The sequence below is a fragment of the Enhydra lutris genome, unplaced genomic scaffold (genome assembly GCF_002288905.1).
Source record: "Enhydra lutris kenyoni isolate GAN:26980312 unplaced genomic scaffold, ASM228890v2 scaffoldscaffold38, whole genome shotgun sequence".
NCBI classification, from domain to species: Eukaryota; Metazoa; Chordata; class Mammalia; order Carnivora; family Mustelidae; genus Enhydra; species Enhydra lutris.
In genome coordinates, this window is record NW_019154122.1 from 18,980,410 (window position 1) to 18,994,353 (window position 13,944).

General features: G+C 63.6%; 1 protein-coding gene across 2 annotated transcripts in view; it reads right to left on the reverse strand.

Annotated features, from left to right (window-relative positions):
• LOC111154591 (SKI proto-oncogene) overlaps positions 1-13,876 on the reverse strand; it is a 64,807-nt gene extending 50,931 nt beyond the window's left edge. For both annotated transcript variants that reach the window (XM_022514258.1, XM_022514257.1), the window contains exon 1: positions 12,859-13,876. In XM_022514258.1, the coding sequence (XP_022369966.1) occupies positions 12,859-13,827 (969 nt within the window). In that variant the 5' untranslated portion in view covers positions 13,828-13,876. The remainder of the gene's footprint in view (positions 1-12,858) is intronic.
• Positions 13,877-13,944: the final 68 nt, after the last annotated feature.

Here is a 13,944-nt window from a genome sequence, read left to right on the forward strand (position 1 = left end):
GAGGAGGGAGGAAAAGGGTGCACCAAGCCAGCCCAGCCGCCCCTCAGAGCCTGTGGCCCCCTCGCTGCCCTCTCCCATCCCCAGGCCATGGCCCAGCCTTCTGTCCCAAGCTTGGCCCTGTCCAGGCACACACGCGCACAGGCCACAGCTCTCATGCAGGCCTCTGTAGAAGGCCAAGGTAGCTCTCAGCACAGTGGGCAGAGTGGGGCCGCCAGCCCACCAGCCTGACCGTGCGGCCCTAAGCAGGTTCCCTCTCCCGGCTGGGCACAGGCCAGGCACACAGTAGATGCTCCATAACAAAATGACACGTGCTCCCGCCATGAGACTTGCTCCCCCAATGACACAGCCCCTCACCCCAACAGGCCGCGGCCACCTCTGCACTGGGCATGAGCCCCTGTCCAGATGCAACAGAGTTCCCGTGGCACCAGGCTCTCCTGCAAAGAAGGGGGGGTCTCTAGGGGCACCTGGGTGAGCATCGGACTCTCAGTCTCAGCTCAGGGCTGGATCTCAGGCCCCTCACTGGGCTCCACGCTGGGTGTGGAGAACCCACTTAAGAAAAGATGTGTCCCCAGCCCAGAGATGCCCCTGCCTCGGCCACACCAACAGAGGGCTGGCCGAGCCCACTACGTGCAGCAGATGGGACACCGCGCACCACTCGCCACAGCGGGGACTAATGCGGAGAACACAGACACGGCTTCTCCAGGCCAACAACAGCCTGACTCGAAACAGGACAAAGGACCTGAACAGACATTTCCCCCAAAACAACATCCGTGTGGCCGACAGCATACAAGACACTGACCAGCACTCGGCATCTGGGAAACGCCCGGCAGCAGGACGGGCAGAGGCCACCTGGCACTCACCAGGACGGCTCCCTTCTCGAAAACACCGAAAACACCCTCACGAGTGCCCTCAGCAAGGACGTGCGGAAACGGAGACCCTCGGGCACGGTGGGCGAGAGCGGAAGAGGGCGCCGCCGCCGCGGAAAACAGGCCGGCGGCTCCTCGAACGAGGGAAGCAGCTCCAGGAAGCAGCAGCGGGTCTCGCGCAGGGTCTGCGCCCCAGGGAGGGAAGCGGAGTCTCAGAAGGCCGTGCGCACGCCTGCGTTCAAGGCTGCGCTTTCTTTAAGAGCTAAAACATGGGAGCAACCACAGTGCTCCTCCCTGTCGGAGCGAGAAACAGACGGTTCGGCCTCAAGAAGGACGGACATGCCAGCGCCGCGCCCAACGTGGACGCACTTTGCAGAGACACCAGAAACAGGAGCAGAAACCCTACAGGACTCCACTCACTGGAGGTCCCTACAGAAGTCACATTCCGGGACAGAAAGGAGAAGGGTGGACGGCTGGGGGAGGGGGGGAGCGAGTGTTTTGTGGGAACAGACTCTCCGTTGGGAAGATGGAAAAATTCTAGAAATGGATGGGAGACATATACAACATGACACAGCACAATGTGGACGTCCTTACGTCCCTGAACTGTGCACTTAAAAACGCTGAAGAGGGGCGTCTGGCTGGTTTGCTCGGTGGAGCGAGCGACTCTTGATCTCAGGTTGTAAGTTCAAGCCCCATGTTGGGTGTAGAGCTTCCTTGAAAAAAACGGCTAAGATAGCAAGTTCTGTGATACATACTTTTTAACCTTAATAACACAAATACACAAGGCAAATTACAGAAATTCTAAAAATAATACACCAGCCAAAGCCACTAGAAAAAAGTTAAACAATGAGATTTTCACCTTCCAAACTAACAGAGAAAGATATCCTGAACGACAGTAACCCAAGCTTGTGAAGGGATAGGAAAATGAGCACCTACTTAACTCTGTGGGGATGTGAACGGGAGAGCTATGGGAGAAAGAATTCGGTAACAGGTAAAATCAAGAACTCTTGAGGGGCCCCTGGGGGGCTCAGTGTGTTGATCGTCCGCCTCCAGCTCAGGTCAGGATCCCAGGGTGTTGGGATCGAGCCCTGCATCGGGCTCCCTGCTTGGTGGGGAGGCTGCTTCTCCCTCCCCTACTCCCCCTGCTTGTGCTCCTTCTCTCGCGGTCTCTCTCTGTCAAACAAATAAATAAAAATCTTTAAAAAGAAGCCCTGAGAAGGCCCTACACCTTCCCAGTGCCTGAGCAGGGAAACCGTCAGACCCCACACCAGCGCCACCCCCAGCAGGGATTACGAGGTGGAAGAGACAGACGTGTGGACGCTGTGTGTGCCCTCTTTGATCCGCCAAGCCTCCTGTAAGAAACTCGCGGGGCCCCACCTGACCTCACACGTGCCCAAGGAGATGCACTCAGAGTGAGAGCGGACCTCAGCCACCACGGGACAGAGGACCGGCCCTCCCTGCAGGGGCTGGCCCACCGGCGGAGCCACGTCAGGAAACCGTTCCGTGGGATCCAGGCATCCGACTCGGTCCTCTCGCCCCCAGCCCATGCTGCAGACACGCGCACACACGCGGGCCAACAACCAGCTGCGGCTGTTTTCCGCGGCCACCCAAGTGGGAAGCCAGAAGGCCACCAACACAAGAATCGGGACAGGCCACAGAGCAATGAGGCAGCACACGGGAGTGACAAGAGCACCAGGTGAGAGTCCCGCAGAGATGAGAGATGAGCATGACTGATGGGGCCGTGCCAGCTACGCGGGGACACAGGTCCAGATGTGGGAGGACACAGGGGAGGACGTCCCCGGGGAAACTCGGGCACAGTGCAGGGCTCCCCCTGGCCAGGGGCGGGAACAAGCAGCCCACAGCCAGCAGGCACCTGCCTTCCTTGCTCGTCCCCGGGGCTACACGAGGCTTCCGGGAAGCATCAGAGGCAGGACACTCCCCAAAGCGTCACCTGGAGCCACGCACAGCGCGCGCCCCAGGTGTTACTTCCAGAGCCCTCAACAGCACGAGGACTTTGAAACGCCTGCCAAGCGCGCACACGCACGTGCACACAGAGGCGCGCGTGCACAGGAGGCCCGTCGCCCACCGGCCAGGCAGCCCTGGGTCGTGGGCAGCAACCTCGGAAGAGCCAATTCTGAGACAGCCGGAGCCGGACGCGGGCGGGCGTTCTCCTGGCCTCGGTCCCCTGCTGGCACCAGGGTCACGGCCTTCCGCAACACTGGGTATGTCAGATACTGAAAGGCCAAACTGTGAAGTAAGATGCTGGGATTCGCTTTAGGAAAGAGCGACAGCCCGCTGCACACGCGGGGAGGGAGCAGTCGGAAGAAACGAGCGACTGAGACGCCGCGAACCGCCGGGCTGGCGCGTGGGCTTGTGCGAACCCATCTCCCGATCTCAGTGTCAGCTCGAAACTTCCGAGCGTAACAGCACGTTTTCCTAAATCCACAGACACGTCCTGATGACAGGGCAAGAAACGCGCTCCCCACTGGCCCCGTGTCGGGGGGGCGGGGACAGGAACCCCCGCCGCTGAGGCTGGGAGACCAGGCAGGGATCCGGGTCATTCCTCTGGGCTTCTGGCTCAAGCAACAAGGGCAGGGGCGCCCGCATCGCCACCAAGCTTCTGCACCCGCCTCGCCCAGCCTCCGGCCCCCACACCCGCCGACGGGACCACACCGGCTGAGGTTCGAGGGGCCACGCGACAGCAGGCCGTGCTGTGCGTCAGCCTGGCTAGGTCCCTGCCGGCATCCTCAGCCCCCACGGATCACAGAGAGAACCGAGACAAACCCAGCGTTTGTCACAGAGACTGAGAGAAAACAGATCTACCGAAGGAATCCCAGTTCTCGTGGGAATGTCTAACTGACCAAACAGAAGACCCACGTGCACAAGAGACATCAAGCCCAACCAGGCAGGGAATTCTAAGGGTTCCCTGAATACCACAGAGGACCCTCAGTAACCCGAGACCATCTCAACAGCACGGACGGGGAAGCGACGTGAGTTCTCCCGTAAACGGGAGGAGATCCCAACACAAACCCAAGGGACACATGCGCTGACCCCCCACCCAGCCACAGCCAAGGAACACTGGGCCGGCCCTGGCTGAGCCCACAAGGTGCGCACCACACTCTGGTTTGGAAGATCGGGGGTCGAGGGTGGTGCAGGGCGGAAGCTTCCCACCGCACGGCCAGGAAGGAGCCCCAAAGTTCGGATTCCCCGGGGCCTTCGGCAGACGTCAGAGACCAACCGGGGTGTACACTGTGGCCACGCCAGGACCCAGGACCCAGGCCCATCAAGGCACAGGTCATCAGGGCAGAGCCGGCCCTCCGTGGGCCCCTCAGTCAGGACCCTTCCTGACCTCCGTTCCAGGACCAGGCCCGTGGCCCCAGCCCTGGGTGTTGCCATGGGCTCCTGGACCTGAGTTAGGAGCCCGCGACCACAGCTGGCCCCACACTCCAGGAAACACGGGACACGCTGTCACTCATTGAGCCGCACCGAGGCGACCCAGCGGCTGACCTTGTTCTTACAGCTTCAAAAGCTCCCTAAACTGAGACAGAATCGACCAAGGTCAGGCCGGCTGGGCGACACTTACTGCACACAAGAATGTTTAAAAAAAAAAAAAAAAAAAAATCACAGTTTTGATAGTTCTGCAAAAAAAACTTAGCAAATTTACAACAAAACTGTCAAGTAATTAAGGCAAGGCACTTCACACATGAACTTAAACTGCTAATTAAAATCCCCTCGCTTAATTGACTACATTTGCATATCATTCAACTTGGGAGCACAATTTAATGGTTTGGGCAACACAGTTGTAACGCCAGGAAGCAGGAGGCAGCAGGTGAGGCGGAGTCAGCAGTACCCACCGCGGCCACGCGGCCACACCGGGAGCCGAGCTGTGGCCAAGGCCACCCAGACTGTCCCTGAGGCGCAGGGGTCACCCACCCCAACGGGGCCATCCAGCCCGGGGCCAGCTCCAGATGCAGCGCTCTCGCTGCCGCCCAGGGCTCCCCACCGAGGGGGAGAGGAGGAGACTTGCTCACTGTGGCCAGGGCTGGGGACAGCACCTCCCTGCCGCCCAGCGCTTCTGCCTCAACCACCACCCCCCACCCGGAGGGGAACGCCCGGCAGATTCCGGAACCACACCTGGGACGCGCGCACCTGTCCCTTCCTCCAGGGAGAGGGTTCCCAGCTTCGCCAGCAGCACTCCCGACTGCCCCCTTCTTCCCTGGTTCCTCCACATGCTCACCAAGCGCCAGCCCTGCCATTCGAGAAACATACAGCTCCTTGTGCCGAGGGGCCCAACCAGCGCTGGGGCTCAGGGGAGGGCAGACGCCGACCTCAGCACAACACACAGAACTCGGCTGGCCAGGGTGGCTTCGGGATCCGGACTGGGCACCATGAGACCCAGGCAGATGAGAGGCCGCGGGTGTTTCAAACGGGGGTTGCTGTGTGACCCTTAGCGCAGAACCTGAGTAAAGACAGCAGACCAGCGTGCACGCCCCCCACGGCTGGACCACACGGGTCTGCAGAGACAACAGGCATTTCTGGTCCCGACGGTTTCCGCGCAGCACTGAGGGGCTCTGAACAGAGAACGTCTGGCAATTAGAAGCATGTGTCCACAGGGATGGGCGGACAGCACGAGTGGTGCCCAAACCGCCATGGCCCCATGCAAGGAGGGAGCACCACCATGGGTACCACGAGACCCACGGACGCCACACGCAGAAGCAGTGACAACAGCAAACTCCAGGTCTGAGTATGCAGAGACAGAAGATCGGATGTGGAAAGGGAGCTTCCTCGAGGTGGGAAAGGGGGCATGGCCTGGTGCCAGCCAGCCTACCCCCACTACCGGCCCCGAGAAGGGTTCACCTCCCAGTCAGTCACTGTGGGGCTGGGATCACAAAGACAACACTCAGCTGACAGCAGACGGGCGTGGACAGGGCGTGAGAAGCTGGCTCTGCTCTGAAGGGGAGGCAGACCTGGCCCACCATCACAGGGACTCACAGGTCATCCAGACACCCCCAGCCTCAGACCCAGGCAGCCCGCCAGCCTCGCTGGGGCCAGGGTCCCTGCAGGCTGCTGGTGATGGACGTGGCTGCGCGTCCCCCAGAGTGTGGGGCCGGGACAGCACTGGGGTCCTTTCCTGGTCACAAAGCAGGACAGACCTTCCGTCTCCCCCCCCAATCCCGCTGCACAGCCCACTGTGAAGAGGGGGGTGCAAAGGAGAACATGCCACCAGGCCCAGGCTCCAGGCAGGTCCCCAGGCGTGAAATCACAACCAACCAGTTCCTATGATGATGTAGCTGGCGGTTCCTGTGGGACAGAAGAGCTACCTGACACCGGTCAGAAGACCCCAAGCCACAGCCACCACCCACACCCCCATGCCTAATGTGCTCCCAGCAGGCTCAGCCCCATTCCTTCCCATTAGCCTGTCCCACAGGGTCAGACACGGGGGCTGGGACACGCAGCTGAGCTGTCGTCATGTGACTGTCACCCCGACCTGCCACCTCATATGTGGCCTCAGGGGCAGGGCTCGGAGGAGAAGTCCACCCCGGAGCCCCACCAGCACCCTGGGCCCTTAGACCCCCACAACCCAGCTCACCCTCGGGGCAGGATGAGCCCCTGGCTGGGGCTTCCCTCCCACACAGCAGCCCTACAGCCAGCCCTCCTGCCACACCCCCCGCCCCACAGCGGGTTCCTCCGCACCAAGCAACACAGGGGGTCCCACAGGAAGCCTGTTCTCAACAAGACCTGTTTCCTTCCAAAGTAGCCCGCTCCTATCCCGGTGGAAGCCACATCGGGGCAGGCACCACGGCCAGGCTCGTCCACTTCCAGAGCTGACAATACCTTCGTCCCACAGCAGAAGCCAAGCATCTGGGTTCAAACAAGGCTTCAAGCACCCCCCACGGGCCTAAGCAAGCCACCTTCTTCAAGCCATGCCACACGACCAGGACGAGTGACACCTCAGGGACAACAGTCTGCCCGAGAGAGTTCCTACACCTCGCCTTCTCCAGCTAAGACCAGAGCTGCCCCAAAGCCCCCAACAACCAGTGATTTCATGCCTCTGTGAGTCATTCAAGGAGTATTCGTTCTGGGGACCCAGCCGAGACCAGCCTGCGCCCTGCATGAGGCTGACAACACGACCACAAGCACACAGACCCCAAGCCCACCGCAACAAGCGCAGCCCGGAGAACCGAGCCCAGGGGCAGCCAGACCACAGCGGGCTGCGAGGCCCGGAGCCGCACGCGGAGACTTCCTGAATCACCACCTAGAGCTGAAAACCACCAAGTCGGCGCGTCCTGTGATTCCTTCTCAGTCCAACATTTACAGCAGATAAAACGCAAACACCGTGCACCACGGCGGCCTCCGCTGTTTCCCAGGCTCCTGCCAAGACCCCTCCTGAAGCCTCCCGTCTGTTTCACCAGCACAGAAGACACATGGATTACCAAAGGGACAAGAATTTCTAGCAAAAACCAGAGCAGCACGCAGGCCACACACTGCAGAGAGCGGGCACCGCGGGCACCGGCAGGCCCACACACAGCCAGAGGGTTCCCTCCCCGCACAGACGCCCCGGCCACTCCGGTCCTCCTTCCAGAGCTACCCTCATCCCCACCACCTCACGTCAACATCACACCCAAGTCCGGGTCCTTCGCCATCCTTCCTCCTTAGTAAATAAGGAGGCAAGAGCAGTGGCGAGTCCCAGAAGTAGAGGACCCTCCCCTCGTCCCCCCAAACCAGCTCCCAAGCTCTGTGACTGGGAAGGCCACCCCACCTCACTGAGCGCCTCCGGCGATGCTGCCAGCAGAGGCAGGAGGGCGTCCGGGCCGGCCTCTAGACCCGTGCCCCCGACTCACGAAGAACAGCGTAAGAGCTACGGCTCACCCCACCACCAGCCCTGGGGACAGGCTAGAGGCTTCCCAGGCGTGACCCGAGTTTGCCTGGAGACACCACACCTGGTCCCCTGGGGGAGTGAGCAGCCTCTGAGACGTGGGCAGGATGAGGAACCATGCTGTGCTCGCACATGCAACAGGGGACCACGTACACAGCCCCCCAAGGGCTACCCACGCCTCTTCATCCCCACGGATAACCCAACGCTACCCGGAACCTGCTTCAGACCAAGCAAGGCCGTTCGGGGAGGAGCCACCGCCACACACAGCCCCACACCCCCAGGAAACGACTTCCTGTCCCTTCTTAGCAACTCCGACCTGCCCCCCACATCTGAGATGGTTGATAAATGGAAAATGGGGAGCCATGGGCATGGTCCCCCAGGCCACGCCCAGGCTGCATCCCAATGCCCCCGCCCCCGCCCACTTTGCCTGTTTCCCCATTTCCTCAGGGACAGCAAACCAGGAGGGCGAGGGCCTGACCAAGAATGGAGGCCTTCTCCTCCCACCGCGGCTCTCACAGACCTGAAGGAAATAATTCAGCCTCTATATTTTGACTCAAAACAAAGAAACTTTTTAAAAACATTTCAGTTGAAACTTGCATAATTCTTCCAGTGGAGAAATCCTCCCCGACTTTCGCAATCCTTAGAAAGAGACACATTATTGCTGCTTGTGGAACACTCTCCGGGCCACAAAGAGTCCGGCCGCCAGCCTCGGCCACCGCCCGCGGTCACCGCCCGCCAGACAGCTGGGGCTGCCCCGGAAGCACCGCCTCCCCCCCAAGGTCCCCGCAGCCAGGGGTGTGGGGCGGGGCTCGGTCACACTCCCCCAGACTTCCTCCTGCTCCTGGCCCGTCTGCCCTGGCCCGACATCTCAGACACACATCGCACAAACCCACTGCGGAGGGCTGAGAAACTGAGACCCGGAGAGTCCGGGACCCTACTCCCCAGGCTCCGTGCTGCCTGGGGGACCCCAGAGAGGCAGCAGGAACAGACAAAGGTCACCCGATGACCCTGCTGCCCCAGGCCAGCTGCCGCCCTGGGAAAACTCCAGAGGCTAGGGACCCGGCTCAGCTCCAAAGACGGGTCCTGGGAACAGCAGGGTGGCCGACAGAGGGGCAGGCAGACAGATGGACAGGCAGCCCACGCCTGGAGGACCGTCCAGACACGGCTCTGCACACACAGACAGGCCGAGGCCCCTGGCCGGCCCCGAGGCCCTCCCCCTCTCTCGCACAGCCCACTGCGGGGCACAGGGAGAAAGCAGAGGCCTCGTTCAAGCTGCCGTAGCCCCCATGTGAGATGACTCCCAACCTTCACTCGGGGCCTTCATCCGGGCGACCAGACCAACTTGCAGACCCCGTCCTTCTGCATGGCGGGGGGAGGGGCAGGGGAGGATCCAAAGCCCATCCAGGGTTACCCCCAAGATAATTCAGAGCATCATCTGAGATGGCTCCCCACGTCCTCAGCCAAGCATCTGGAGGCAGAAAATCACCACGGAACCCCACAAAAGCCTACAGCAAAACAAGGGGACAAAGGGGCAACCGATCCTCTGAATCTCTGCTCACACAAGAGACGGCATCAGGGTAAAGCATGGTCGCCCCAGGAAAGAGGGGGTCCCAGATGACGCATGCGGGTCACAGTCTGCTCCAGCCTGAAGAACGTTCTTTTTTTTTATTTTAAAGATTTTATTTATTTATTTGACAGAGATCACAAGTAGCAGAGAGGCAGGCAGAGAGAGAGAGAGGAGGAAGCAGACTCCCCAAGGAGCGGAGAGCCCGATGCAGGGCTCGATCCCAGGACCCTGAGACCATGACCGGAGCTGAAGGCAGAGGCTTAACCCACCGAGCCACCCAGGCGCCCCTGAAGAACGTTCTGGACGGCACTCCTTCCCAAGAGAACTCCAGCTGAAAGGAGCAAAGCATGCCTCACTAGGGGAGGGTCCATGGGCTGGAACCCCCTTCCTGGCCGGTGCACTTAAAAGCCACAGTCACTGTCCAACGGGGCCACGGGACGCCAGGCCACCAGCGCTGCTGGCCGGGCCGCTGCTTTCAGAAAACACAGCCCGTGACCAGGGGAAAGTCTCAGGTGACACGAGGGAGACTTCCCATGGGAGGAATTCAGACAAGTCCAGTCACCGGCACTCACACCGGCGCGGGGCCCGGGAGCACAACGACCCACACAGCAAGCCCCTCCAAGAACTCGGGGGTCCGAAGGCGGGGGCTCGAGAGACACACACAGGCCCGGCTCCCCAACCCGAGAATCGGGACACCCCGCAGGACAGCAGTCCAAGGAGCCCGTTTCCGGAGCCCAAGCACAGCCCTGCGGTCGCCCGAACGGGAAGCCTCTGGCGGCCCCGCAAGGAGCCGGGCCCCACACAGCAGCCAAGCCGGCGGCACCGACGTCCCCTCTGGCAGCAACCGGCCTGATTCAGTCCCAACACCGGGAGCCACAAGCCGGAGGGGCAGGGGCAGAGCCAAGGGGGCAGAGGAGCGGAGAAGTCTCCGAGTCCCCACCTCCTCGCCACATGTCCCCCCAGCAACAAAATGACACATCCCCACCCCACCTGACAGCGGACCCCTGCGCGCCCCAGGAAAACACGACGCCGCCGTCACACCACTTACTACAGTCCCCGTTTCACACACGAGGACGCGGACACACAGAGAGCTTAAGCCACCGGCGCGAGGTCAGGCAGCCAGCAGAGGCACGATGAGGCTGCTGGAGCAGCCCCATGGGGTTCCGCAGCTGGGCCGGCCCACTGCGGGACGCCGAGGACAGCAACTGTGGGGAAGGGCTCAGAGGTGGCTCCCCCGTCCCCCGGAGGCCCCTCCTGGCCCCGCGGCAGTGCAGCGCTGACCGCTGACCGCGTCTCTGGCTGGCAGGAGCCCCGGGCGGCACTTCAGCCCCACAGCCTGGAACACACTCCGGCTCCCGCGGCCTCGACAGAACCCAAGGCCCCAGGGGAACCGTGTCCCCTACAAAGAGAATTCTAGCACATTCTTTGTTCCCTGCTGTCCTCATCCTCGGTGAGTCAAAAACATTAAACTAACCTTCCGAACAACTGAAAAAATTCCAAAACCGACTCCATAAATCAGCTGTCAAAGGCAGGGGGAAGGCGCAAAGGGACGGGGGGTGCGACGGGGTGGGGGGTCTTCCCAAGCAGCTCCTCCCAGCGCACGTCGGCTCTGGGCAGCTGGGGTCCGCTCCCACCCTGAGCTCCACCCGCCTCACTCGGGGCCCTCGGCAGGCACACGGGCGAGCACGTGCTACGCCAGGACATTTAAAGAGGACGACGCACCCCATGACTCCCAACTGCGTGGTCACAGAGCCAAGGCAGCAGGCAGAGCCCCGAGCCCGGGCCGAGCAGAGAAGCTGGCGAGCCAGCAGCAGAGACCCCCGGCAGCTCCCGGGAAGGCCGGCGCCGGACTCTGCTCCCCGGGGCCGCGGGGCACGGTCCCGCTGCTCCCCACGCAGCACCCGGGCCTGGCGCTCAGGCTGCGCCTTCCCTGAGCCGGGGACGGCCGCGCCCAGAACCACCGCGCCGGCCTCGAGAGACCCCGGCCCGGGGCCGCGGCTGTGACAAAGGGCCAGCCCCTGGGAGCCGGAGAGACCACAGCACACACCCCTCGCGCCCCCCGACTCAGACACCGACTCCGACACAGCCTGCCAGACAAGGGTCCCTGCCACGGCTCGGCCACGAACTGCAGTCTGAGGCCCCCCAGGCCGCGGTGGCTGCGGAAGGTACGGGCACCCCAAGCGGGAAAGCCCGCGGATCCCGGAGGGTGCCCATCCCGCCACCCATCACCAAGTCACCCGAAGTCAAGCGCTTGGGCCTTCCCTGCCAGCATCCCCCGCTCAGACCCCCCCAACCCTGCCCCACAGTCTGCGGCGCCGGAGCCGCGGGCAGGAGCGCCGCGGAAGGCCTGTGCACGCGCACACGCGGCCCCCTCCCAGCACAGGCAACAGGCCCTCCGTCCCCAGCCCCCTCTCCGCTCACCGAGACGCTGACACTCCGCTGGAGGGGCGCCCGGAGAAAACTGGGCGGGAGCATCTATTCACAGATTTAGAAAAAAAACTTTGATGCAGTAGCGGAATTAATTAGGCCTCCTCAGAATAGCTGAGCCGATGCAGCGCTCCGTGTGCGATTTAATAAGCCGGGGGCTCAGCAGAAAAGTTACAAACGTTGGGGAGGGCAGGACACCAGGAAGAGGCGGCGAGGACCGCCCGGGAGGGGTCTCGGCGTCCAGCGGCCCGGGAGCTACCCAGCCGGCTACCCAGCCCGGTCACGGGTCCTCCGCCCGGCAAACAACAGAGCCCAGGCCGCTGCCCCCCCCCCCCCCGCCCCGGCCCACAGCTCTCGGGAGACGGGCACGGAAACGGGCGTGTCCGGAACAAACCGCAGGCCAGGAGCTGCTCCTACTCAGGGCCCCAGGTGCCCACTGACCAGGCCTCAAGCCCCGGGCCAAGCAGCCCCGGACCCCACACGGTGGGGGGAGGGGGCGGCTCTGGGGCTCCCACCCCGGCAGGCCCGCGGGAACACAGCTGCAGCCGCGGAGCCTCGGCCCGCCACTGCGGCCTGGACACCTGGCCTCGTCCCTGACTCTGGTTCCCAAGACTTCAAGGCGCAAACAGGCCCCACCGGGCCCAGTTCCGTCTGCTGAGGACCAGCGCAGGCACCCCTCTGCCTGTGAGCGGGGGCCGGGGGGCCTCGGTCCGCACACCCCCTCGCAGCCCGCGAGGAAGGCAGGCCCAGCCCGGATCTAACTTCGCAGGACCTGGAGCGAGAGCGCCCGAGCGCCGCAGCCTGCCCTTCCCAGCCCGGCAGGGCAGCGGCTGCGGCCTCGGGGAGGCTTCTCCACCCAGCAGGCCAGCCCCCAGACCACCGAGGCCCCCCCACGCCAAGCCCGCCGGCTCCTCACAGGGGTCGAGCCGGAGGACCGTCCCGCGCGACTATCGACGGGGATGCCGACCCTACCCTGAATTTCTTCAAAATAAACCCAAACGCTGAGAAAAACCCCACATCGCACCGACCGAGTTCCCGGCCCAGGAGGGCCCCCAGCTTCCAGGCCCTGGGACCCAGCGCCCGGGTGTCCTCCCACCCCCTCAGCCGGCAGGGACACTCACCCGGGGCACCCGCCGCTTGTACTTGTTGCCGTAGTCAAACTTCTCCTTCACGTCGTCCAGGCAGCGGCCCAGGCGCGCCTGCTCCTCCTTGCCCGTGTAGTCCTGGCTCAGCAGGATGTAGGCCCGCCAGTTGGCCGAGTCGAAGCCCCAGTGGCAGGTCCGGTTCTCCAGCGCCTTGTGCGAGTGCACCACGAACTTGTGCGGGGGGTACATGAGGCGGCAGTCGAGGCACTGGATGCAGGCGGCGCTTGGGCTGCTGTAGAGCTCGGGCACCAGCAGCCCCTTGCACTTGCCGAAGCACTCGTGGTACACGCGCACGCTGCGCTCGCTGAGCTCCAGGCCCAGCGCCAGGCTGGCCGCCAGCTCCTTCTTGCAGGGCGGCGGGTAGGCGCCACCGTACAGCAGCGCGTTGCACAGGCGCTCGGCGTCCGTCTTGGTGATGAGCCCGCACGAGGGCGCCGAGAAGGGCAGGATGCCCATGACTTTGAGGATCTCCAGCTGGTCCGCCGTGCAGCGCGAGCAATAGATGTGCAGCTCGTCGCACACCGAGTTGATCTGCTGCAGCGAGAAGTCGCGCAGCACCGAGTTGAGGATCTGCGGCAGGCACAGGCGCTTCTCGCCGCCCACCACGAAGCACGAGATGGTCTCGCCCTCCAGCACGGTCTCGCAGCGCTCGGTGGAGCGGTCGGACGGCATGAAGAAGGGCCCGGGGAGCACCGGCGGCGGCGGCTGGATGGCTGGCAGGTGCAGCACGGGCGGCGGCTCCGCGGCCGCGGGCACCGGCGCCGGCACCGCAGCCGCGCTGGCCTCCTTGGCGCTCTCCTTCTTGTAGGCCTCCTGCGCCCAGCGCGCCGAGAAGGCGGCCGGGCCGCCCAGCGAGCTCATAGAGCTCAGGTGGAACTGCTCCAGCGTCTTCTGCAGCCCCGGGTGCGGCTGGAAGCCGCCGCGGCCACCCGCCGCCGCCTCCATAGTGCGCTCCGGCTCCCCAAGCCGCTCCCGCTCCCGCGCACCCGGGCCCCCGCGGCCCCCGCCGCCGCCCCGCGCGCCCCGGCGGCGCCCCCGGCCCCGGCCCCGGCCCCCCCCCCC